At 45.7% G+C, this 27084-nt stretch overlaps 2 protein-coding genes across 2 annotated transcripts; both read right to left on the bottom strand.

Annotated features, from left to right (window-relative positions):
* Positions 1 to 456: 456 nt before the first annotated feature.
* Positions 457 to 11170, bottom strand: LOC139010109 (uncharacterized). Its single transcript, XM_070414204.1, is given in 14 exon segments — positions 457 to 550; positions 552 to 595; positions 674 to 771; positions 774 to 831; positions 2009 to 2158; positions 5041 to 5286; positions 6181 to 6286; positions 8931 to 9017; positions 9542 to 9624; positions 9872 to 9949; positions 10511 to 10546; positions 10548 to 10631; positions 10875 to 10957; positions 11128 to 11170. Coding segments are annotated over 14 exon segments (1290 nt in total).
* A 13364-nt stretch (positions 11171 to 24534) lies between these two features.
* On the bottom strand, positions 24535 to 26814 carry CD14 (CD14 molecule). The gene is made up of 2 exons (XM_070414814.1): positions 26570 to 26814; positions 24535 to 26477 (listed from the first exon to the last, which is right to left on the bottom strand). The coding sequence occupies exons 1-2, from the start codon at positions 26570 to 26572 to the stop codon at positions 25383 to 25385; spliced, it is 1098 nt and encodes a 365-aa protein (XP_070270915.1). The 5' UTR covers positions 26573 to 26814; the 3' UTR covers positions 24535 to 25382.
* Positions 26815 to 27084: the final 270 nt, after the last annotated feature.

Raw genomic sequence — 27084 nt, 5'->3', positions numbered from 1 at the left:
TAGTCAGGGTTGCAGGCTCGATCCCTGGCCCTGGTCAGGGATGTGCAGAAGGCAACCAATGGATGTGTCTCTCACATTGATGTTTCTGTCTCTCACCCTCCCTTCCACTCTCAAAAAATCAATGGAAAAATATCCTTGGGTGAGGATTAACAACAACAAAGAGTAAGGAGAGAGGGTCCTGCCTGGGTAGCTCCATTGATTAGAACGTTGTCCTGATACGCCAAGATTGCAGGTTCAATCCCCGGTCAGGACACATACAGGAATCAACCAATGAATGCATAAATAAGTGGAACAACAAATCGCTGTTTCTCTCTCCCCACTCCCACCCCTCACCCCCGTCCCCTTGCTTCATCTCTCTCTAATATCAGTAAATAATTTAAAAAGAAAGAAAAGGTGAGAGGATTCCTGATCACCATATTTCTCCCCAGGGCAAGGGGCCAGCATGACTGCCCCAGCCTAGTCCGCAACCTGCCGGAGCTCCTGGTTCTGTGCAGCCAGGTTTATGGTGTCTTGCAGGATGCCAGCCAGCAGGCTGCGGTGGTGATACTCTGGCCATGGTCTGTTCCTCCCACGGCACCTGCCAGGCTTGCAACACCTGTGCCCAGATTCAGAGGTGTCTGTCAGTCAGCCAGCATGGTAACCAGCTCAAGGCCTGTCCTCTGTCCCTACTAACCTGTAACGCGTGGCATGTCTGTGCTCGGGTGGCCTGCACATGCAGGTCACAGAGGGCTATCTGGTCCTGCTCCGCAGTGTCCCGCTGTGCCCGAAGGCCTCCCGCTGGAGCCTCAGCACTGTGTGCTCCCGGTGCCGCCGCTGTCTCTTCTCGGAGGCCTTCGGTGATAACACAGTCAGCCTTTCAGATCCACATCCCGTTCACGGATTCAACCAACCCCAGATTGAAAAATATATATTTTTTTAATGTTCCATTATTGCTGATGTTGTACTATGTAGTTAGGCCCACAGTGGCTGCGTGTCTGAACTGAACATGTACCAAGTTTTTCTTCTTGTCACTATTCCTTAAACAATACAGTATAACAACTACTTACATAACATTTACATTGTGTTAGGTATTATAAGTAATCTAAAGGTGATTTAAAGTCTACAGGAGGATATGTGTAGGTTACATGCAAACACTGTGCGATTTTATATAAGGGATCTGAGCTCCCATGAATTTTGGTATCCATGGAAGTCCTAGAACCAATCCTCCATGGATACCAAGGGACAACTTACTTTTTCTTGAGTGCCATCTGTGTGCCCACTCTGTCCTACACACTTCATGTGTGTGATCTCATTTTATCCAAGGACCACCCTATGAGGTAGTTGTCATTTTACAGATTTGAAAACTGGATCAGAGGAGTGATTTAACACCCAGATTCACGTGGCTAGTGAGGGGCAGAGCTGAGATGACACGCCTTCCAACAGTTCACCACTATCCTGGGGTAAAGTCGAAATCCAGAGGCATGGCACATGCCTCGCCTCTGACCATGCACCTGCCAGGCTCCAGCCAGAATGACGGTTTGCAATACCCAGAACCCATTTGCCATTGTTTGGCTCTGGACCTTTCTTCATACAATATTGTCGTCTCTTAGAACATATGTTTCTCCACTCCACACCCACGCCCCATGCACATAAATTTTGTTTCTTAATTTGTTCCAACAAGTTATATTTACCGAGTGCCTCTATGTGATGAGCACAGACTGCCCCTGTGGGGCTCAGAGCCTAGTGGATCCCCCTGGTAGCTTTACTTGTCCTTTAATTCTCAGCTTGGATGCCATCAGCTCTGACCCACTCCAACCTGGGTCAGGTACACCTCTTTGTTCCCACAAGCCCCTACTCCCCTCATCACAGCACTTAGCACCAAGAATTGCCTCATCTATCCCCCACAAAGCTGTGAGGGCCAGGAGAGAGGGTATGGCCCCGTCTGTTGTGATTGACACCGGATCTCAGCGCACCCGCATAGTGCCTGGCCCAATTAGAAGACTCAAATCCCCTACATGACCCTCCTTACCTCTTCCCCAGCCACCAGGGCTTTGACCTGGTCTCCTGCCTCCTCCTGTCCCAAATGCTTCAGTTCCTCTTGGATCTAAATGTGGTGCTGTGCTCGCAGTCTCTGACTCCGGGCCTGGGCCAGGAAGAACTGCAGGGCCACATCTGGGGCCTGTCAGGCCTACGTGGCATCAATCCAGGCTCAGCCAGAAGCCATGTATGCACATGGCATTGGGACATAGGGCCCAACATTTCCAACAGAGTCTCATTGCCAGGGATTCTCCCAGAACTACATCCCAGACCTAATGGCCCTGGAAGAGCCTGTAGTCTGGACAGAGATTTGAAGGCCATGGTGGGAGAGGAAAAATATTGGCTCTTCCAATAGATGCCACGGAGGCCCTAGAGATTGCATGCTCCTAATCCAGTAGGAAAACAGTCCCTTCCCGTGCCCCTCCCTTCGGGATCCAGTAGACCTTCAGGTCCTTTATTTGCCACACGTTCAATATTTCTCCCTAATGTTGGGGCAGGGTAAGCTGGAGACATATTAACTGGGCTCTGTAACTGCAGCTCTTCACTCCCCGCACACCTTCATGGGGTATGTGAGGGAACCTGTTCCTCAGAGTCCCTGAGAGGATGCTTTTGGTGGAGCCCAGGTCCTAGAGATGCTGTCCTTCCTGCCACTGGAGGAAAATGCAATTAAGTAAATCAAAGGTGAAGACCCCCAATTCCACCCCAAGCCCCAGGCCCACCTTGGGGTTCCTCCTGGAGGCCTGTGCTGTGGCTTGCTTCTGAATTTCTCACCTGCTGAGAAGATATTAGGAGTGGGAAGGACAGCTGAGGTTAGCTCAGGGCTTTGAAATCAGACTGGTCAGGGTTCCAGTCCCTCCCTTTCTTAGCTGCATGACCTCAGGCAGGTGACACGTCTTTTGAGTCTCCATTTTTCCTCATCCATAATATGGAGCTGATTAAAGTTACAGAGAGTATGAAATAGGGTAAGGCACCCAAAGCACTGAGCAGTAATGGGAGCTTACATGCTTAATTCCAAGGCCCAGGGCTGTAAAAACAAGTTGTAAGTAATCATAAAAAGGAAAAAAGGCCCTAACCGGTTTGGCTCAGGGATAGAGCGTCGGCCTGCGGACTCAAGGGTCCCAGGTTCGATTCTGGTCAAGGGCATGTGCCTTGGTTGCGGGCACATCCCCAGTGGGGGGTGTGCAGGAGGCAGCTGATCGATGTTTCTCGCTCATCGATGTTTCTGACTCTCTATCCCTCTCCCTTCCTCTCTGTGAAAAATCAATAAAATATATTTTTTAAAAAAAAGGAAAAAAGAAAAACAGGAAAAGCTGGAGGGGCAGCCTTCCAGCCACCCTGTGGCAAATCGTGGGAGAGAGCGCCCCCTTCTGCACCAGAGCGAGCATGCATCCTGGGAGGATGAAAGCACCACATTGAGTCTAAGGACTTGGCATTTGCACCTGCGCTGCCTTTGATTCTCCCATCACTTTCCTTCTCTGAGCCTCAGTTTGCTCACCTGAAAATGGGGAGCAACGTCCTCTGCTTGAAATACGTCTGTGGTTTCCTTTTGACTTTCAAGATAAAGTCCAAACATCTCAATAGATTTACAAAGCCCTGTGTGACCTAGCCCCTATTTCCCTCTCCAGCCCTCTCTCCTGACTCTATTCATCACACTCTATTCTCAAAAGATTGAGCTGCTTGCAGTCCCCAAACAAATCAAGCACTCATTTACCTCTGAGACTTTTCTTTTTTCTTTTTTTTAATATGAACAATAAAGATTTATTTAAAAAATAATAAAAGAAAAAAGATTCTTACTTTAAAAAAAATAATTTGGTGTTTTGTTAGGTATCTTTAACAAATCAGCAACTATTGGTCTAAAAGCTTTCATAGATGCTATTTCTTGTCAGAAAAGGGGACTCTCAGTTCTTGGAACTTTAGGGGAGCCGTTGAGCCTTGGAGGTTAATGACTAGGAGCTCCAGCCTTAAGAAGTAGTTCCTTGATTGATATACGCTGGGTCTGTGTAAGTCCTAAGCAGCTAGACCATATATGCATGAGAAGAAACACTTATTTAGGAGGATCTTTAATATATTGTGCATATGACTTATTTAATGTTATTTCTACGAAGTGGATTTTTTGTTATTAATTAGAAATTCATTGGATACTTATAAAGTGTGTAGCATCAGATTTAATTTGTATACTTCTTCCATGCCTATCTGCATGTAATATAATTCAAATAGCATTTTTTTGAAAGATAGGATGTTCTGTTATAGCCTGGTTTTTTGGGGTTTTTTTTTTTATTGCTTAATCTGAGACTTTTCTTGTCATTTTCTCTGCCTGGAATGTTCTTCACTCATTGCTGACTGCCTCCGCCAGCAATCAACTTCCCCTGAAGTCTTCCTTCCCAAGACTAATTTAGATGCCCCATAGAACCCTATGCTGACAAGCCCTTTAGAGAACTGATATGATGTTGTAATCTTTCTCTCCGACAGATTGTACACTCCATGAGAACCCGGAATTCCTAGGGCCTACATGACCAGCACATGGTGAGTGGTCATTAATGTTTGGGAATCAACAAATTAATGAGGCCCAGCTGGCGTGACTCAGTGGGTAAGTGTAAACCTATGAACCAGGTTTGCTTCCTGGCCGGGGCATATGCCTGGGTTGCGGGCTTGATCCCCAGTGAGGGGCATGCAGGAGGCAGCCGACCAATGATTCTTTCTCATCATTGATGTTTCTATCTCTCTCCCTTCCTTCCTTTCTGAAATCAATAAAAATATATGAAAAAAATAAAATTAATGAGTAAAGGAAGAGCCCCCTGATAGAGCTATGTAAACAGAGGGAAGGAAGGCAGACAGACATCAGTGGGGCTCCTAAGATGTTGGATAAAAAGATACACCTGTGGTTCTGGGAGCACCACAGCCTCAGCTTTAACCCCTTTGAGCATACGGCTTCCTGGGTGCCGGCTCCAGACTTTTACAATCCTATGAAGAGATGGTTCAAGGTGGGCTCTGGCCACTGCTGGCCCAGGCACCTTCAGAGCTCACCTTGCTCACCTGCAACTCCCACAGGGCCCTGCCCAGCTGGCTGAGTCCACCATCTGTCAGGAGGTCCCCAAGGAGACCTGAACGCAGGCTCTTCAGGCCAGCCTGCTGGGCTTGGGCCTCTTCTGCTGCATCCTACAGGGTGGGCTTCACCTGTTTTACCTGCATCCTCCTTCTTGCAGCTCCCAAGAGAGCAGCCTGGAACAAGCTTAGGGAGCTACCAAGTAAGAGGAGACTCAGGGTGAATCACTCCTTCCTCTGGACTCCAAAGCATACTGCCTGTAATACTTTGAATTTTCATTAATTGCACTACTCATAAAAACAGCTAATACCTAAAAACAGCTAATACCCATTAGGCTTTTTACATGTGCCTGATGTCACTGTGCTAAGCTTTCTATGGGTGCCTCTTTTTATCCACACAACACTCAAGTGAGGCAACAACTCTAAAATTTTATCCCACCTCCGTCCACAGTTTCTAGACAAAGCAACTAAGGCTCAGAGAGATCAGCAATTTCCTGGTGGCTGGCAGAGCTGAAAGTCAAGCCCAGGTCTGTTTGACACTGAAGTCTGTGCCCTTAATCATGATACCAAACTGGCCTATAAACATATGTCTGTCTCTCACTGCTTTATCCTTGAGGGTGTGAACTGCCCAACTTATCTTCCACGGGCCACAGGGCCTCGCACAGGGAGAGGTCTGGGAATGTGCTGGCCAAATGAATGTATGTTTGTTGATTTCAGAGACAGTCAAGGAGCCTGAGTTTTGTAGATTTTTTTTAATGGGTACCTTTCCTTCTCTGGTCCTCCCTTTCCTCATCTGTAAATTAGATCTGCTTCATGGGGTTTTAGTAAGAACTAAACATACTAGTCAGTGCTTGGTAAACTGTTAAAGGCCTCTGAAGGATGAGGGGTTGCTTTTACTATTGGTCCTGCCTCTCCAGACTTCTGCAGGCCGGCCACCCTGGGACCTGTCTGAATCCTGTCCCTTCCAGAGTCAGACTCCCTCTGGGCTAGTGTTGGGGCTTTAGCTGGTTGGGTGAGAGGGTGGAGCAGGCCTAAGGCCAGATCTCAGAGCTTCCCAAAGAACCCCACACTCTCCCTCCCCTCACCCCAGGCCACCTTGAGGGTCCAAGCAAAGAAAAATACCGTGTAGTTACTTCCTTCCAGGAGCCATGAGACAATCCAGGGCAGAGAGACCTCCAGCTCCTCTTGAACAACCGTACCAGCCAACACCTGCAGCAGGGGGCAGTCTCTGCCAGAGGGCAGAAGGGAGAAAGCATCCACCGGTGGCTGGAGAAAGAAACTATCCCAAATCACACTCTGATGGAAAGTTGGACTATTTCCAGTAACTTTTGTGCACCAACAGACAGATTTGCAACCTTGTGTAGATTTCAATTTTATTATTATTTAATTACACAAATAATATATTCTCTTAGTAAAAAAAAAAAATGTTCAATTGACTATCTGACTGTGCACTTGTATCCAGAATTATATAAAGAGCTCTTACACCTCAATAAGAAAGAGACAAATAACCCAATTTTTAAATAGCAAAGCAAGATAATATCAACAAAAATGGCAGAATAGGGAGCTCTGGGGGTCGGTCTCTCCCCAGAAACCTGGCAAAAATGGCCAAAATCAACCTTGCTAGCACTCTGGGAGACAGTCAAAGATTTATAGCAACCAAGTGACTGCTTATTCAGGACAAAGGCAACTTAAATATGGTAAGAGATTTTTGTGGCATCTTAACTAACCTAGCCCCAACCTCCTCCCCAGCACAGAGGTGGTCTTATATTTCTGGTGGGGTTGCCTGTTTCTGGAGGGAGCAGAGCCAGTTTTGTTCCCAAGGAATTGTGTTTGTCTGTTTTGGCTGGTTGCGCTTTGTCTGACAAAAGGGGCTTCCCTTTGTTTCTCTTACCCTGGAACTCTTTCAGGGCAGAGCAGTTACACCAAACATAAAACATTGTTTTTAAAATATAACCCCTCCCCCAAAACATTGAAAGATGAAAGAACAAGCAAAAATAATCATTGGGGTAAACAATAGATACATGAAAGATTCAAAGGAAAAGCTGGGGAGTGAGATTTGGGGGGGATCTTTAAAAAGTTCCCATGTGTACTGGGGAACCTAGAAAGCCATGCAGGCGCCCAGGGCAGGATGCATTCTCAGAAAAGCCCTGAAAAGACCCTACGCTTTCTCCTCTGGCTGACTTTTAGGCTCAGTAAAAGCAGGAAGTGAGGCTAAGCAGGAACTATAAATGGCCTGACTAAGCAAGCACAGGAGTGACCCAACACAGAGACAATCTGTAGAAACCTAGGGAATTTTTTTTTTCTTTTCCTTGTCCTCCTTCCAACTCTACCCCTCCTCCTCCTCCTTCTTCTTCCCCTTTCTTTCTCTCTTTATTCCTTTTTTTCCCTTTAGTTTTTGTTGTTGCTACTGCTGTTTTGTTTTTTTTTGTCCCAGGAGTTTAAGAATTGTGTCAGGTCACCGGCTCACCACTAAGATTAGAATGGAGACTTCAGTAACCACAAAGAATACAGTCTTTGAAAAAGTTGTTTAGAAAAGTAACTAAGAAAACAGATGGCTCCATCCCAAAACAAGCAACAACGCATATCCTGGAGAGAAGGGTGAATCTGGTTTTTAGAGTCACTACATCACCATAATCAAAATATCAGAGCACCAAGGGGAAGGATGGAGACTTAAGAGACCAACACAATGAAGAATACCATCTTTAAAAGCAATACTCAGATTGGCCAGTCTCCAACAGAACAAGTATGAGATATGCAAATAAACAAGAAAATATGGCTCATTCATAGGGAAAACATTGGAATTAACAGGAACTATCCCTGAGGAAGCATGGACATTAAATTCACAAGGCAAAGACTTTAATTCAACTATCTTATATGTATATGCTCAGAAAATGATGTCTCAGTGAATAGAAAATATCAATAGAAGGAGAGCAATTATTATTTTTTAAAATAGAAATTCTAGAGCTGAAAAGTACAATAACAAATTAAAAATCCACTAGAGGGCAGATTTGAGCAGGCGCAAGAAAGAATCTCATCCAACTTAAAGAGAGGTCAAATTATCCAGTCTGAGGAGCAGAAAGAAAAAACAATGGAGGAAAATGAGTCTAATAAACTTGTGGAATGCCATCAAGTATACAAATATATGCAGAATGGGATCCCAGAGCAAGAAGAGAGAAAGGGGCAGAAAGAATATTTGGAGAAATACTGCTCAAAAATCCCCCCAGTTTTATGAAAGACATGATGAATCTATACATCCAAGAAGCTCAAAAAATTCCAAGGAGGAAAAACTCCAAGAGATCCACATCAAGACATGTTACAATCAAACTGTCAAAAGCCAGACTCAGAGTCCTGAAAACAGCAAGAGAGAAGCAATTTGTTATGTACAATAGATCCTCAATAAAATTAAAAACAAATTCCTCATCAAAAACTATAGAGGCCAGAAGGCAATAAGGTGACATGTTTAAAATGCTGAAAGAAAAAAAAAGTGTCAACTAAGAATTCTATATCTGGCAACAACTATCCTTCAAAAATGTAAGAAAAATTAAGATATTCCCAGATCAGCAAAAGCTAAGGGGGTCCATTGCTTGTTGGAGGTGAGGAAAGGAGAAGACTCAGATGCTGCCCTGGACTTCAACATTCATATTTCAGTCACCCCAACTCTCTAGCCCCATAGCTGTCAGACTTACAGGGTTCCTGGGAGCTGCAAGATTCAAAGCCCCTCGCCATACACTCAGAGTCCCAGGACCCTTAGGAGGTCAGGCCCTGGGTGGGACATAGTGACATTAAACAGAGAGCAAGCCCTGTGGAGGAGAGGCTAGGATCAGGCCAAATGTCTAAGAGGTGGGAGGTGACAGGTACCCTCGTGTCCTCACCTGCCTCTACCCACTGTGGCCCGCAAATACAGTTCTGAGCCAGCTCTTGAGTCAGACACCCCCACCTCATGGGCATCTTCCACCACCCTGGAGGAAGGGGAGGCTGAGCTCACTCTTAGGCACCAGAGTTCCCCAGAACCTCTGCCTGAGGAGCCCATGGGGCTCCCAAGAGCCTGTAAGAATCATCCCCAAGGCTCCAAGCTCAGTATATCCCCTAAAAGCCTCTCATCTTCTTGACCTTATTTTTTGTCCTGTCATCTGCCGAGTGAGGCAAACAGGGTAGTTGGGATTGCTCCCATTGTACAGATGGAGAAACTGAAGTTCTGCTCAGAGAGATGCTTGAATCACCCAGAATAATAATGGTTGAGCTGAAGAGGTATACTAGTAAGTGGATGGGTGAGACGAGTGAGAGGAATGGGGATATGGGATGAAGGGAAGAGGGTGAGATGGAGTCCTGGGAGCAAACCTGAGCCCTGTATGCAAGACCCCAAGCTCAGAGATTCTCTCCTCTTGGGTGGCAGTGGGGGGAGACCTCCAAGGGTCTGGTTTGTAGGTGTCAGTCCTGCCTTAAGACAAACATTCTTGGACCCTGTTGGGCCCTGGTCACTCACAAGCCCAGAGGAGCCACATCCAGGACCGACAGGTTCTCTGTCCCTGGAGAGGGCAGGCCCCGAGTCCTCCCGCTAAGGCTGAGCTGGGATCACACAAACACAACAGATGTTACAGACCGAGCCTTTTCCCAGCCTTCAGCTCACATGATCCTCCTGCTGGAGCTCTGTGGGCCAAGCAAGGCACCAAAATTCAGCCATTTCAGGCAGGAAAAAGGAGACCCCAGAAAGGTAAGCCCACACGGGTGAACAGCAGAATGGAGCTAGACCCAGGCTCTTCCGACTGCCCTCCAGCCTTGGCTCCCCAGGTCTCGCTTTCCTCCAGGGTCTCACCTGCACCAGGTCACAAGTACTAAGCACAGGATCAGAGCTCTCAAGAGGCAGAGCTTCCTCAAACAGCATCTGCAGCAGCTAAAGTGGAAAAAAGGGGGGTTCAATGGCAATTGAGAAAGGGATTGACCAAGAAACATCTTTCAAGATTTCCTGAGGATGAAATCTGTGCTTGGTGTTGAGGAAACGGTGTCCAGGTCAGAAATAGGCCCAGGCCTCACAGTTCACAGCAAGCTAGACAACTGAGCAGACATCTTCACTGGGCTAAGGCAGGGCCCATGAGGTTCTGAGGCAGCTATTTTGATTTGGGGCATTTTAATGAAGTCCCAAAAGAACCCAAAACTTTCAAGTTTATTATCCTTATTAGTATTATCAAGAACTGTGAAAATGAGACCTCCTTGGATATTTGATCTTTGCACACCACTCCTTCCTGTCCCTCACTCCATCAGCCCCAGCCTCCTACCTTCTCTGACCTGTCAACAGCTGCATAACTTGAACCTGGCCAAACATCCTGTGAGGTCTCTATAGGGGCCTCAAGGAGGGACATCTAGTTCAGCCATGGTGGGGAAAGGAAGGTTCTTAAAGGTGCCCTAGAGGAGGCAACACCCCAGCCTCCTTACCTGTGGCTCCTCTGGGACTCACCTGAGGCACAAGCAGGGGTGCCTCTGTTTCCCAGCCCCTGAAGCAGCAGGGCCACATTGTATCCTCGACCAACAGAGCCCAGTGTGCGCTGGACTCGTGCTAGCAGCTCCTCCTCTGCCTGCTGCAGGGGGACACAGGCACAGCCTGGCCTGAGCAAAGGGCTCTGGAAGCACTCAGCACCCTGGGCTCCGGGGGCCTGAGGGCTCCCACCCTGCTCCCATCGCCCTACCAGACCCCCCTACCTGAGCTGCATCAGAGCCCAGGACTCTGTCAAAGGTGATGCATTGTTCCTGTGGGCAGAGCTGGGGTCAGCAGTGTTCCTCCCTTCTTCCCCTGCCCCACCCACAGTTTATCCCCTCTCCACCGGTGTCTTCAGAGTCCCGGGCTGAAGCAGGCGGATGCTGTTGGGCGCCTCCAGGAGTGTGGGGTGACAGGTCTCTTCAGGGCCTAAGAAAGGTGGACTTCATATCAACTCTCATGAGGGAAACTGAGGACTCCTGAGTCCTGCCTTCCACTTTTGCCTCAGTTTCCTATCCTAAGATGGTCTAGCCCTCTCCCTCTCCCAAGAGGCTCTCCCAAGCTGCACTACCTCTGGTAATGAGTGTGTGGTTTCTTACCACACTCTCTCCCCCTCTCCACTTCCACCACCACGGTGAGCATGGCCTGTGGGTTGTCGGTGAGGGCTGCAGGGGCTGAACTGCCTTGGCCCCAACCAGCCCCTGAGCTCTCCAGACTCCATGGCTTCCATGCCTCTCAGATTCCCCTCAATAATGCATCTCTGATCTGAGGATTTCTGGGTGAGGCCTCTAAGTAATAACCTATCAAAGGATGTGACAGTCCCCTCTTTTCTGAGTTAGAACATTGCATGGGATTCTTCTCTTTTCCCCTTACAAAAAAATGTTCAACATATCTAACTGTGTAGAGAATAATATAATGACCCTCCAAGCCCCCAGCTTCAGCAGTTATCAATTAATGACCAGTTTTATTCCTTCCCTCTTTCCCTCGCCACCCCCAAAATTCTCTATTAAACCATTACACCCCCAAAGGATTCATATATATATATATATATATATATATATATATATTATTGATTTTTTACAGAGAGGAAGGGAGAGGGATAAAGAGTCAGAAACACCGATGAGAGAGAAACATCGATCAGCCGCCTCCTGCACACTCCCTACTAGGGATGTGCCCGCAACCAAGGAACATGCCCTCGACCAGAATCGAATCCGGGACCCTTGAGTCGGCAGGCCGACGCTCTATCCACTGAGCCAAACCGGCCAGGGCTCCCAAATGATTCTTTTGAAGCAAATCCCAGACATCTTATTATTTCATCCGTAGCTATTTCAGTATGTATTTATAAAAGGTCATCACCCCTTTAAAAACTAACAGCTTTATTGAGATATAATTCATATACCATACAATTCACCCATTTCAAGTATTCATTTCAACAGTTTTTAGTATGTTTGCAGGTATATGTAATTATCACCACAGTTAATTTTAGAACATTTCCATCACTTTATAAAGAAATTTGTTCCCTTTCCTATCACCTGCTTAATCGTCCCCCCTCCACCCCTAATCATTAATCCTCTGTCTCTATAGATTTGCCTATTCTGAACATTTCATATAAATGGAAACATACAATATGTGATCTTTCTGTGACTGACTTCTTTCAGTCGGCATAAGGTTTTCAGGGTTCCTCCACATTATAGCATGTGTCTGCTTCTTCCCTTTCTGTGGCTGATTAATGTTCCATGCGGGGATTGAATGACTTCTGTCACCAACTACCCAGAGTCTGACTCCACATCACAGCTAAGAGTTGTGTAGATGTAACATAAAAAATAAGAGAATTATCAGTCCATCATTATATTTTATGATCAAAATGTCTCTCACAGCAAGGCCAGCCGTGTTTGCAGCCTTCGTTCAGTCTTGTCAGGCTCCTAAATCAAGAGTGGTTTCAGCAAAAAAAGACTTCAGCCTTTCAGGCATCTGGCATAACCGAGCTAAGGAACAATGTCATCTTTTGTTTTGAGCCTCTTTCAAAGGGTTAGTGCAATATTGGATTTCCCTCATTTCATAACCCACTTATTGAGTCATTTACCCTCAGCTACTACTATTTCTCATTTTTTCCATTTTTACCCAAACGTTTCCACCTTTGGAAGAAATGTAAGGTTTGGCTATAGTGCTGGTCCAGACTGCTGGCAGCAATACTAGTCTAGTAAGTGCCTCTCCCTCAGTACACTCCCTCTCATAAAGAGTAGGGTTGCAGCCCTAGCCAGTTTTGCTCAGTGGATAGAGCCTGGGCCTGTGGACCAAAGGGTCCCCAATTCAATTCAGTTCTGGTCAAGGGCAGATACCTTGGTTGAAGTCTCCTCCCCGGTCAGGCCCTGGTCGGGGCTTGTGCAGGAGGTAACCAATTGTCGTGTTTCTGTTTCTCTCACACACCGTGAGATGTTTCTCTCTGTCTTGCCCTCTCTCTTCCACTCTCCCTAAAAATCAATGGAAAAATATCCTCGGGTGAGGATTAACAACAACAACAAAAAAGTAGGGTTACAGAGATACAGAACTAACGGGCTATCTAGACCACTATCTAGGCAACACAGCAACACACACTGTCAACTCCAATTTTGTCAGATGGGTTGAAAGCACAGTCTATCTTATCATGCTCTTAGGAATTCTGGCATAAAGGCTTAAAGGTATGGCCACAGTTTCTTGCTTAGGGATCATCCTGCTTCTGATACCTGCAGATGCATTCCTGGTCCTGGGACTCAAGTGGGGAAAAAGAAAGTTGAGATGATAAGGGGAAGAATATTATAGTCATGTCAGCATCCTCCCTCACCCTCTATTCCCCAGATCTCCCCAAAAAGTGGATAAATCTATCCAGTGGGGACTCTCATGTTGAGTGTGAGCATACCCTAGGAAAGCATGTATGTAAGCCCTTCCTGACTTTATCGCCTCTCCTCCCCCACATTTTAAACAACAAATGTTTCAATTGCTCATTCCAATTTTCTATTAAACCATTACTCTGAGGATGATATATAATATAATATGTCCATTTCATGTGGTATCTCTTGGCTCACTGCTGGACACTATGAGTTATAAAGTGAGGTTCTTGGTCTGAAGAAGAATAACTTGATGTTCCCAACTGATACAGTAATTTTTGCTCCAATCATCTAATAGTATTCTAAACATTTGCAACTACAACTAGGTATGAAAATCCCAGTTCCTGTCAGGATCCACTTACAGCCCCCAGGGCGACTGGCTTTGGGTCAATGTAATCTATTTGCCAATTATGTGTATGGCCTTCCACCTAGAGAATCTACCCCAAAGCCACTGTACTTTTTAATATATTTTTTATTGATTTCAGAGAGGAAGGGAGAGGTAGAGAGATAGAAACATAAATGATGAGAGAGAGTCATTGATCATCTGCCTCCTACACACCCTCTACTGGGTTCTGAGCCCACAACCCGGGCATGTACCCTGACTGAGAATCAAATCATGACCTCCTGGTTCATAGGTCGATGTCAATGCTCAACCACTGGGCAACTTCAGTCTCTCTCTCTCTCTCTCTCTCTCTCTCCCCCCCCCCTCCCTCCCTCCCTCCCTCCCTCCCTCTCTTGTTGGCAGACAGAACAGTTCTTGTTGGCATTTTGTGCTTTGTTCAGCCCATCTCTGCATTACTGCAGCAGCCCCATGTCCACCCATTTCATGGACCCAGGTGACCACCTCAAGGGAGATACTAGGAAATCCACTCACTGGTTCCAACAACCTTCCAATCCTGGAAGACTGTTCTTCTGTTAGACATTGACATGTTTTACTTTAATGCATCCTTCAAATTTCCATAGGGGTTTCCATAGAGTTATGCTCCATATGGGCATCCCTTTAGTAGGCCAGTTTTCCATTGCCCTAACCATATGAGCAGGCCATTTCTTACTGACTTATGACACTATTTTTCATGAATCAGAAAAAACCCAAACAAAGGGACAAACAGCCTGCATTTCAGCCTATTGAGCTGATTTTTTACCTTCTTCAACCAGAGTGCTGGCCTTACAAACATACGTTCACTTTGAAACTGCTATTATAAACCAAGCAGCTCTTTGCTGGTCAATAGAGAGCAGCTCATAGGAGACTGTCCAGGTGGTGATAAGAATCTGGTAGCTCCTCAGGTGGTTCCAAAGTCAATCCTAGGAGAAAAGGTATACCTGCTGAGGAATCTGATATTTCTTTACATTCTCCCAATAGCATGTTCCTGCACAAACAATTTGCATCTTATTATGGAACTCTTCTGGGCACTGTCCTAATGTCCACTGGTCTACCCATTAGAAAAGGTCATGGGTATGAGGATATCATGGGTATTTCATGTTTAAGATTATTTTCTGTTTTAGGTATAGGAGCAGTTTCAGTTAATGTGATTGCAAGCTAGTAATATTCCCTCAAATGGAAATTCTTTGGTCCAATGTCCCAGCCATCATCATTGAGAGCCGTTCATGGGCTTTTGCTTTAAGTTCCAGTGTATACTTCACACGGGGCTATTGTATAGAGAATTTGTCCCTACTGGCACTCTAGCTTCCATTTCATACTGTTGGAAATTAACAACCTGTGTGGGCTCAGGCTGCTGTTCTGTACCATGGATTACCTGTGGACACCCAGGAATCAAGGTTCCTTATTCCCCACCCTTTTATCCCTTCTCTTCCCAAACCAAATATTTCAGTGAGTCAGAGTTGTTCTAGCAAATTCCACTTCTCCTCACAACAACTATGTGGAGTTGCACTAAATTTCACAGGTTAAGGGCACGGCCCTCGGCAAGACTGCTCTTTTTTAAAAAATATATTTTATTGGTTTTTTACAGAGAGGAAGGGAGAGAGATAGAGAATCAGAAACATCGATGAGAGAGAAACATCGATCAGCTGCCTCCTGCACATCTCCCACTGGGGATGTGCTCGCAACCCAGGTACATGCCCTTGACCAGAATCGAACCTGAGACCCTTCAGTCCGCAGGCCGACGCTCTATCCACTGAGCCAAACCAGTTTCGGCGGCAAGACTGCTCTTATGTCAAGCACCAGCTGCATGCTTGAGGGGCCCCAGGCCATCCACACATCTGAGTAGGGAGGTTTTCACTACTCCCTCCAGATCAATAATTCTCTAGAACAACTCACAGAACTCAGGATTGTACCTATACCTACAATTTTATTATAGTAAAGTAAAACATTTATTTGTATATATAAATCTGAAGAAGCCAAAGGCAGAGACTCATAGGCTATCAGGAACCACCATGAATAACTGGCTAAATTCTTTATTATATAAAAATGGACATACAACATTTTATTTATTCATCTATTGGTGAACATTTGGGTTGACTCCAGCTAGAGGCCCGGTGCGTGAAATTCATGCATGGGTAGGATCCCTAGGCCTGGCTGGCTATCAGGGCCAATAGGAGCCTTCTGGCTGCCAGGCAGGACCTCCCTCCATTCCGCCCCACCCCCCCTGGTAGTCAGCGCATGTCATAGCAAGTGATTGAACTTCTGGTCTCCTGGCCGAACTCCTGAGGGGAGAATTTGCATATTAGGCTTTTATATAAATAGATTTTGCTATGAGCTTTGCATACAATTTTTTGTGTGGACATATGTTTTCATACCTAGTAGTGAAACTGCAAAGTCATTTGGTAATTCTATATTTAACTTTTTCTTTTCTCTTTTTAAAATTGATTTTAGAGAGAGAAGAAGGGGGAGGAAGAGAGAGAGAAGCATCGATGTGAGAGAGACACATTGATTGGTTGCCTCCAGCAGGTGCCCCTACAGGGACCAGAAAGAATCTGCAACCCACGTAAAGTGCCCTTGACAGAGAATTGAACCTGCAACCCCTCGGTGTGTGGACTGAGGATCTAACCACTGAACACACTGGCCAGGGCTGGATTTTTTTTTTATTGAGATGAAATTCACAATACATACACGTAACCATTTAAAAGTGTATAGTTCATTGACAGTGTATTCAAAATGTTGCGCAACCATCACTTCTCTCTAGTTTCAAAACTTTTCCATCACCCTCCAAAAATGTGTCATATTCATTAAGTAATCATTTCCCATTTCCCTGTCTCCATTTTCCAAGTATCAGCTTTCTGTCGCTATAGATCTGCCTATTCTGGGTATACTATCTGAAAGAAATTGTACAATATGTGACTTTTAGCATCTGGCTTCTTTCACTTAGCACTAATTTTTGAGGTCTGTGAAAGTTATGGCATAAATCAGCATACACCCCTTTTGGCTGAATAATATCCCATTGTGTGTATATACCACAATTTGTTTATCCATCATCCATTGATGGACACTTGGGTTTCTTCCACCTTTTAGTTAATACGAATAATGCTGTTACAAATGTAAGTTTCTATGTGAACTTACGTTTCTCTCTCTTTTTTTTATTGTTAAGAGAGAGAAAGGAAGGAAAGGATCGACCCCAGCCTAGGTATGTACTCTGACCTGGAATCAAACCCGCAACCTTTTGGTGTAGGGGATGACGCTTCAACCAACTGAGCCACCTGGCCAAGGCTATTTTTATTTTTCTTATTTTCATTTTTCTATGTCAGGGGTGGGGAATGTCTGGCTCTTCGGGCCATATAAGGCCAGAGAAATCATCTGACCCTGCTAAGGCATTAGGAGTGAGTTAATCAAATGTTTGACTGAATATAATATAGCAGGCTAATGTTTAAGTTGATAATTTTGTATGGTCCATGAATAATGTTATAAATATCCAAATGGCCCTTGGCAGAAAAAAGATTCCCCACCCCTGCTCTATGTGAACATATGTCTTTCATTTCATATTAAGGAATGGAATTGCTGGGTCACATAGTAGTTATATATTTAACTTTTGATGAACCACCAAACTGTTTCCCCAGTGGCTGCATCATTTTGCATTCCCACAAGCCATGTATAAGGGTTCTTATTTTTCCACATCCTTGCCAACAGTTATTGTTATTTTTATTAGAGTCAGACTATAGGTGTGAAGTGGTACCTCCTTGAGGTTTTTTTATTTGTGTTTCCTTAATGGCCAATGATTTTGAGCCTCTTTCACATGCTTGTTGTCCATTTGTATAGCTTCTTCATAGAAATATCTACTCAAGTTTTTTGCTCAGTTTTTAATTGTTGTTTGTCTTTTAGCATTTCACAAATGAGTAACGATGTTGAGCATGTTTTCATGTGCTTGTCAGGCTTTTGTATATCTTCTTTGGAAAAATGCTCATTCAAGTCTTCTCCCCATTTTTTATTTGGATTGTTGGCTTTTTTGTTGCTGAGTTGTAGGAGCTCTACATATATTATGGATACTAGACCTGATCAGGTATATAATTTTCAAATACTTTCTCCCAGTTTTGTGGGTTGTCTTTTCATCATTTTGATAATGTATCTTGATAAACAAGTTTTTAATTTTGATGAAATTCAGTCTACAATTTTTTTCTTTTGTTGCTCTTGATTTTGGTGTCATATCTAAGAATTAATTGCAGGTCAGAGGTCATGAAGATTAATTTCTGTGTTTTCTTCTAAGAGCTTTACAGTTTTAGGTCTTATATTTAGTTATTTGGTCCATTTTGAGTTAATTTTTATTATTGTCTGAGGTAAGGGTCCAACTTCATTCATCTGTGTCTGGATATCCAGGTGTCCCAGTGCCATTTGTTAAAAAGATTAGCCTCTCCACACTGAATGTTCTTGACATCCTGGTCTAAATCAGCTGTCCAGCCCTAGCTGCTTTGGGTCAGTGAATAGAACGTCAGCCTGCGGACCGGGTTCGATTCCGGTCAAGGGCACATACTGTGGTTGCAGGCTCCTCCTAAGCCGAGGCCCTGGTCAGGCACGTGCAAGAGGCAACCTATTGATGTATTTCTCGCACAGCAATATTTCTCTGTCTTTCCCTCTCTCTTCCACTCTAAAAATCAATGGGAAAATATCCTCGGGTGAGTTTAAAAAACAAACAGCTGCCCATAGAAACATGAGTTTATTTCTGGACTCCACTTCTCTTCTGCTGGTTTCTGTTCTTATTCCAGTACAACATTGTCTGTGTGTGTGTGTGTGTGTGTGTGTGTGTGTGTGTGTGTGTGTTTTGGAGAGAGTACGTTTATTAAATCTGGGGACCATGAAACAAGGAAGGACCTAGGATAGAAAAGCAACAAGAGAGAGACTAGAAAGGTCTGCTTTGGCTCTCTAGAAACATTATGGGGAAGAAGTGAGCCAAAGTGAGGCTGCTGTCAGCTCACTGAAAAGTCAGAGAAAAGGGGGCTTTGGCGACAGGTTCAGGGGGTTAGCATGAGATGAGCTGCCACTGCCCATGGTTCCCCTAGTTGCAAGTCTTGTGGGGACTTAAAAGTTTAGGAGAAAGAAAATTCACTCAAAAAGGAGATTCAACTGGGTGTGCCCCAAGGATGGTATGCCAACACTGTCTTAATTACGGTTGCCTTACAATAAGTTTTGAAATCCAACTTTGTTCTTCTTTTATAAAATTGTTTTGTCTATTCAGCATCTTTGGAAATCCATATGAACTTTAGAATCATCATTTCAATTTATACAAAAAGTCAGCTTAGATTCTTTTTAAAAAATTTTTTTTTATTGATTTCAGAGAGGAAGAAAAAAGGAGAGAAAGATAGAAACATCAATGATGAGAGAGAATCATCAATCGGCTGCCTTCTGCACGCCCCACACTGGGGATCAAACCCGCAACCCAGGCATGTGCCCTGACAGGGAATTGAACTATAACCTCCTGGTTCATAGGTTGATACTCAACCACTGAGCCATGCCAGCCGGGCTCAGCTTAGATTCTTATTAAAATTTTATTGAATCTGTGTAGATCAATTAAGAGAGAATTGACATCTTAACAATATTAAGATCCAAAAACATGGAATGTTATTCCATTTATTTAGATCTTCCTTAATTTCTTTCAACAATATTTTGCAGTTTTAGAAGTGTAAGTTTGCTCTTCTTTTGTTATATTTAATCCTAAATAAATTCTTTTTTATGTTATTGTGAATGGAATTTTAAATGCTCATTTTCAGGATGTTCACTGCAAGTATATACATATAAACCAACTTTTCATTCCTGGAATAAATCTCAGTTGGCCATGGTATATAATTCTTCTTATGCATTGCAGGAGTCGATTTCTAGTATTTTGTTGAGGGTTCTTGCATCCACATTCATGAGAGATATGGGACTGAAATTTTCTTTTCTTGGATGTCTTTATCAAGCAGTCTTTCTTATTACTAGTATACATAACCACAGTATACATCACCACAATTTCATACCTATCATACACTATACCATACTATAAAAGGAAACTAGGAAAAATCTTAAATATTAAAATATCAAAGTCATTGCTCAACTTTCAACTCAGATCATTCTAAGTGGCTCATAAAGGGCCTCTCGTGAACTAGAGAATGAAGGGGATCTGAGCATTAGAAGAAGTGGCAGAGGGCGTTGTGTTGCAGAAAAGAAGACTCTGTGGGAGGGAACAAAAACTCTTGACTCCGGGTACAAGGATTTCTGAGGAAATGAACTGATGTCTAGGTGGTTCCAGATGACAGGATAGGAACAAAAGAGGAAGCTATCAGAAGACCGATTTTGGCTCGGAAAACAAAGTCCTATGATCTCCAATTCTACCCTTGAAGTATAAAATTTGTTACACCACACCGGATATCCCATCTCATTGTGCCATGTGGAAGTGGATGCCTTGCTCCTCTTAGTTCATCACCACTCCTTGTCTCACTTCCTTCCCATCTAGGGCACATTTTTCAGCCTTGCCCTTAGCAGTACAACTTCCTCAATCTTTGGGCCTCACTAGGGTTGCCCTGTGCACCCACCCCCAATTTTTAATGAATCCTGCCTCTAGGCTGCTGTACATTATCAGATAAAAAAAACAACACTACATGCCTTGCACCGGGAACTATGACATGTACATTATGGCCTCCAACCTCAGTTTAGGCAAATCTTTTTATTTAATTTTAGTGAAGTACATCATTGTTTTCTCAACTCATGGCAGCAATAAAGTCCTCAGGCTACTCCTCTCATTCATTCAATCAATACTATATAATAAAGAGGTAATATGCAAATTGACCCTCATGCCCTAACATAGCAAGATGGCCACCCCCATGTCGTCACAAGATGGCCACCCCCACATCATGAGAAAATGGCCGCCACAAGATGGCCACCCCCACACCATCACAAGATGGCTGCCCCACATCATCACAAGATGGCCATCCCCATGTTGTCACAAGATGGCTGCCCCACATTGTCAGAAGATGGCCTGCAGGGGAGGGCAGTTGGGGGCAATCAGGCCTGCAGGAGAGCAGTTAAGTGTCAATCATGCTGGCAGGGGAGCAGTTAGGGGGCAATCAGGCAGGCAGGCAGTTAGGCCAGTTGTTAGGAGCCAGCAGTCCCGGATTGTGAGAGGGATCCCAGATTGGAGAGGGTGCAGGCTGGGCTGAGGGACACCCCCCTCTCCCATGCATGGATTTTGTGCACCAGGCTTCTAGTCTTAGCTAATAAAGGAGAAATATGTAAATTGACCATCACTTTGCGACACCCACAGCCAATCAGGAGTGAGTATGCAAATTAACCCAGCAAAGATGGTGGTGGCCCACCAGGCCTATGGGCAGCGCACCTCCTCAGGGCCTCTCTGCCACACTCCACATCTGTCAACCATCCTTGCAGCCTCCCTGTGGCCCAGCCCCTGGCCTCAGAGGCAACCCCCTGGTGCCTGAGGTCATAGCTCCCGGTGTCTGCCATCTCCCTCTACCCCTCTCCTGCCCCACTGCTCTGGTAAACAAAACCCTAGTGTTGGAGCAGCCCCACAGGCACTGACGTGTGCGGGAGCTTGCTCAGTGCACAGTTAGTGCACCCCGGGAGCCCCAGGCCAGCCAAGGGGCAATGGTGGCAGCCATGGTGGCAGTGGCAGGCAGCTCAGCTTTGTTTTGAATAGATGAAAGAGGCCACCTACACAATAACCCAACTTATCAGATCTCCCTCCTCCCTATCTCATCAAATAAAGAGGGGAGGGGCGATGGGCATGGAGGTGGGCCAGCGGGCAGGAGGCGGAGGGTGGAGGAGGAAGAGGATGTGGAAGGGGGCCAGTTGCATCCCACTTTCACAATGGGAAAGTGAAACGCACTAGCCACTAGTGCACCCAACCTCTCCAGTCCTTCCCGCCTGCCTCAGGAGCTCTTCCCCTCCGCGTCTCCCCAGGAGCGCCAGTGCAGAAGAAAAGCCTATTCTTGCACAAATCTTCGTGCATCGGGCTTCTAGTTATTTTATAAAGGTCTATGGAGCACCTGCCATGTGCCAGGCACAGAATTGAACAAGATTGGCACAGCTGTAGCTCTTGTGGAGGTTTAAGCACAGTACTGAAAAACAACAAAAAGATTTAAATAAAGAAGATTATTTCCATGTGAGATCAAAACTATGAAGAAAATGATGAGGTATGAGGGGCTCCTTCATATAAGGTGACATTTGAGTTGACTCCTGAATAATGAGAAGGTGCCTGCTATTTGAAGATCTGTATTTAGAGCTTCAATTTCAAAGAAGTTCCACACACTCCTGCTACCACAATTACCCACCAATACCTCTGCCCAGATATCCTGCCTTCTAGCCTGGACTATAAATTGATTGCTTCTAGGCTTGCACTAAGGCTAACCCCTCCACTGGTGAATTAGGCACCAGGCCCTTTTATCTGTTCAAAGGACAGTCCTCCAGCATGACTCTCATCCTTCTCCTGAATCATCAAGTTTTTCTTCTCTACTAGATTATTCCCATCTGCATATAGCCATGCTATTTCTCTCATCTTAAAAACCAATGAGCCCTAGCCCATTTGGCTCAGTGGATAGAGCATCGGCCTGTGGACTGAAGGGTCATGAGTTCGATTCCAGTCAAGGATATGTACCTCTGTTGTAATCTCGACGCCTGGCTCTGGTCGGGGTGTGCAGGAGGCAACCAATCAATGTGTCTCTCTCACATCAATGTTTCTCTCTCTCTGTCTCTCCCCCTCCCTTTCACTCTCTCTAAAAACCAATGGAAAAATATCAAATGAGGATTAACAAAAACAATAACAACAAAAGCCAATGAACATACCCCACCTGATGTGGCTCAGTTGGTTGGGTGTTGTCCCATGTACCGAAAGCTTGCCCTGTTTTGATTTTCAGTCAGGGCACTTGCCCAGGTTGTGGGCTTGATCCCTGGTAAGGGTTATGCAGGAGTCGGCCAATTGATGTTTCACTCTCACATCAACATATCTTTTTCTCTCTCTCTCTCTCTCTCTCTCCCTTCCTCTCTCTCTCCTTTCCTCTCTCTAAAAATCAATTAAAAACCAACCAACCAGTGAACATAACATATTCAATAGTGAAAGACTGAAAACTTGCCCTCTAAAGTCAGAGGAGAGAGATGGCTCCATATTTAAGTGTTTCTCAAACTCTCTTTGTTTTAAAGTTCCAAGGAGTCCAAGTTTTTGTTTTAAAGTTCCAATCCATTGCAGATGATACTTTTGTAAAATATGATAGAAATATTTTTATCATATTTCTATGATAAAATATGCAGTGTGAAATTTTATAAAGTTTTATAATACTTATTCTTGACTTTTTTACTTGTCTCGCATAGTGCAGTAATAAACAATTTGCAGGCTGGCCTTGCTTTGGACCATATTTTGAGTAGCATTGCTTTACAAGGCCCTACATTGATCTGGCCCTGCTACTCTCCAATCTCTTACCATTCTCCCCACCACCTCTGCTTACTTGCCTTCAGCCACACTGACCTCCTTATAGTGTTCTTGAACATTTCAAAGACCTCAGAATGTTTGTACTTGCTTCACCCCCCCCCCCCGCAATATTCTCAAGCTCTCTCTCCCAATTCACTCGCATATCTGTAAAAAATCCTCTATCAGAGAGAAGCCTTCCCTAACAATCCTATATAACATATCAATCCTCAACATTCTGTCTCCTTTCTTTTCATAGCACTTATTAAAGTCTGATATGTTTATTATCTTCCTCTCACCCTCACCAGCCAACTAGAATCTGAACTCTGTACAAACAAGAACTTCTGCTTTATTCCTACAATATTCACAGGGTTTAACCTAGTGCCTGACACATATAAGCACTTGAATGAATGCTTCAGCTTCCATCACCATGATCTTCAGCTCTACCTAATCAGTTATAATTCCCAGATTTGACCATATAATTTCAGGTTTCTGAGCCTTTTAACATGCTGCCCATTTTTGCTTGGGCTGTCCTTCCTGAGAAAATGGCATGCACCTCACAAGACCCATATTAAATGTCTTGCCTTCTGTACAGCCTTCCAGAGGACCACACCTTCCCTCATTGAATCACAACTGCCTTTTATGTCTCCCTTACTGGATTGAGAGTTCTCCAAGGGCATGGATGTTTCTGATGTATGTTTGTACACCAGGCTCCCAGCACAGGGCCTGAGGTGAAACAGGGGCTCGATAACTGTTTGGTAAAGAGCTATTCAATGTAAGATACTGCTTAACGTAGTTAAGTCTCTGATACTAGAAATGTCCCAACAGGCTGGATGAAGTCCCCTTTAGGATACTCCAGTGGGTTTTCCTGACTGAGGTTGGCAGTTTATTTAGCTGTTCCGAGGATTCTTTGAGTCTGTGGTCGAGTGACCCACGAAGCGCTCCCATCAAAGTTAATTTTCATTCTCCATTCTTATCAGTGTGGTTCTGGACACTGGGGCAAGCTGGAGAGCTGTGCTTGCATGCCTCCTCCCACCCTCTGAGGCAGGTATCTAGCCTCCTAGATTTAATGAAGAAGGAACTCTTAGAAAGAACAACAGCACCGCTTGGTTGATGTCCTGGGTCTCAGATCATGTGGATCAGGGGCACATCTTGTTAATTGCCTTGTGATGGATCTAAGAAGCTGTGAAGGTCTAAGATGTTATTCTATTTGCAAATCAAAGAGCCAGCCTGAAACAGTTATACAACACACACATATGCTAACACAATCACAAAACCTCTGTTTCTGAGATGGACTGTTTAATGACAGCATCTTGTATCACTCCCCCTTGCCCAAATTCCCAATCAGATGTCACAGTGGAAGCCACAGCAGGAGAGAAATCTTTTTTTTAAAATATATTTTATTGATTTTTTACAGAGAGGAAGGGAGAGAGATAGAGAGTTAGAAACATCGATGAGAGAGAAACATCGATCAGCTGCCTCCTGCACATCTCCTACTGGGAATGTGCCCGCAACCCAGGTACATGCCCTTGACCGGAATCAAAACTGGGACCTTTCAATCTGCAGGCCGACGCTCTATTCTCTTCGGCAAGAGAAAAATCTTAAAATATAAAACTCAGAGTTTATGTAGAAAAGCTGGCATAGCTGCCCTCCTCTCTCAGAGACACAGAGAGAGAGAGAGAGAGAGAGAGTGAGAAAGAGAAAGCAAATGGCCCTGGGTTTTTGTAAGGGACTAGCTGGCTCATGGGAAATGCACAGGGAGGAATGTATCTTCCTAGTTTATTTACTATTCCAACACCCTTTAACACAGGCACCAGTATTCTGCTCAGAAAGCCTGGATTGCACAGAAACTCCTTATTTCTTCTACACAGCCCTAGATAGACAACGTTTCCCTGCCTCTCTGCCCCTGAAGTCCTTTACTTAGCTAGGTGTGGTTTCTGGGGAGTTGGGATAAAGAAAGTCTCAGTATAATGGATTCCCCATCCAGCACTGTGCCCAACACATAGCGGACACCCAGCAAACACCTGTTCAGTGAATGACAAGGACCGTTGTTTAAGATTTTAATGAATTGGGGGCAGAGAAGTGGTTGGTTGAGAGGTCCCGAGGAGGCTGCTCGGGAACCAGGGCAATCTGAGCCAATCCATTCTTCTCTCCTGAGCCTTAGGCCAAGGACCTGGTCCCTTGAAGCAGCAGGATACTTCCTGACACCCCCAGGGCCTGAGACAAACGCTCACAGGCTGTGACCACACCAGAGTTCTTCGGGTCCAGATAGGGATTCCCGGCCAGCATCAGGTCCCTCACCTTGGGCAGCTCATCTGGCCGCGGCTCTCTGTTCAGCCTGTTGCATCTGAGATCAAGCACGCTGAGCTCGGCCGGCAGACCTATAGGCACCTGCTCCAGGCCAGCGAATGACAGGTTGAGAGAGCTCAGGGCGCTCGGCCAGATGCACCTGGGAGCGGCCGGTGCGGTGGCGCGCAGCGGGTTGTGGCTGAGGTCCAAGTGGTGCGGTTGCACTCCTGCCGCCGCCAGCGCCGCGCACACGCCGCCGAGAGTCTGCATCCCAGTGTTGCGGAGCGCTAGCTCCTGGAGGGCCGGAAACTTGTTCGGACAGAGAGTCGCAGTCAGCCCGCGCTCGTCCAGGCCAGGATTGTCAGACAGGTCTAGGGTGGTGAGGGAGGGGAAGGTGCCGAGGTCTGCGCAGGAAAAGGCGAGCGAGGGTGCTTGCGCAACTTTCAGTACTTTGAGGCCGGGCTTGAGCCACAGCTGCAGTTCCGCCAGCCAGGCGCCCCCTGTTGCCCACGACACGTTACGGATACTGAGGCTGGAAAGCGCAGGTCCAGTGACTTCCAGAGGCGGTGGCGGCGTCGGGCCGATCACTTCCAAGTCCTCGAGGGTGAGTTGGTTGAGGCGGGAGGACCCAAGCCCATGGAGGAGGGAGAACAGAAGCAGAGCAGGAACCTGTGCATCACCCACCGTGAGTCGCCGCACGCGCAGAGCCCTGATCACGTCAGCATACTGCTTCGGGTTGATGCCGGCGAACTTTACAAACTCTTTCAGGCTGCGGCCACCGCCACGGATCTCCACCTCCGTGGCACCCACACACTGGAAGGCGCTGGACCAGTCGGGCTCCGGGTCCGTGAAGTTGCAGACGCAACGGACATCGTCGTCGTCCACCTCGCAGGGCTCTGACGTTGTCGCCCAGACGTGAAGCAGTGGCGGCAGCAGCAGCAGCAGCAGCCGACAGGGTGCCCGCACCTGGGAAGAGAGCGGAGGTCAGGGCGGCCCCAGCGGTCCCTGGGATTCCTCGAGTAGCCAGCCCCTGTTCGGCCCCAAGACCGTACACTCACCATGGTCGATAGGTCCTCAGGGCTCTGGGAAGGGCTCTGGCTTCTTTCCTGTATGGCAGCACTGCCTCCAGGCTCCACACACCCTTTGGCAGCCTCTGAGGGTTTTTGTAGCCCCAGGAACGTCACTGTGTTCCCTCCTCTGTGAACCTTGGTCACTCCCCACCTCCCTTCGCCGCTCCATTTTTTATAACCTTCCGGAAATTTTGTAACGAAGGATGTTGCTGGGAGGAGGGACCTAACAGGAAGGATCCACGCAGGTCTTCTAGTTTGCTCTGCCCCAGGCAGTCTTGATGACTCAGGAGCCCCAGCTTGTCTGGTGGGTTTGGAGAAAGGAAGATCCCTGGTGCTTCCCACCAGGACCCTTTAAAAAAATTATATATATATATATATATATATATATATATATATATATATATATATAATTTCAGAGAGGAAGAGAAAGAGAAAGATTGAAAGATCAATGATGAGAGAGGATCATTGATCAACTGCCTCCTGCATGTCTGTGGATCAAGACT

This window comes from Myotis yumanensis, unplaced genomic scaffold (genome assembly GCF_028538775.1).
Source record: "Myotis yumanensis isolate MYYU_CA2020_CCGP unplaced genomic scaffold, mMyoYum1.0.hap1 SCAF_5, whole genome shotgun sequence".
Classification (NCBI taxonomy): domain Eukaryota; kingdom Metazoa; phylum Chordata; class Mammalia; order Chiroptera; family Vespertilionidae; genus Myotis; species Myotis yumanensis.
Note: the sequence above shows the minus strand (reverse complement) of the source record. Positions and strands in the feature narration are given on the sequence as shown.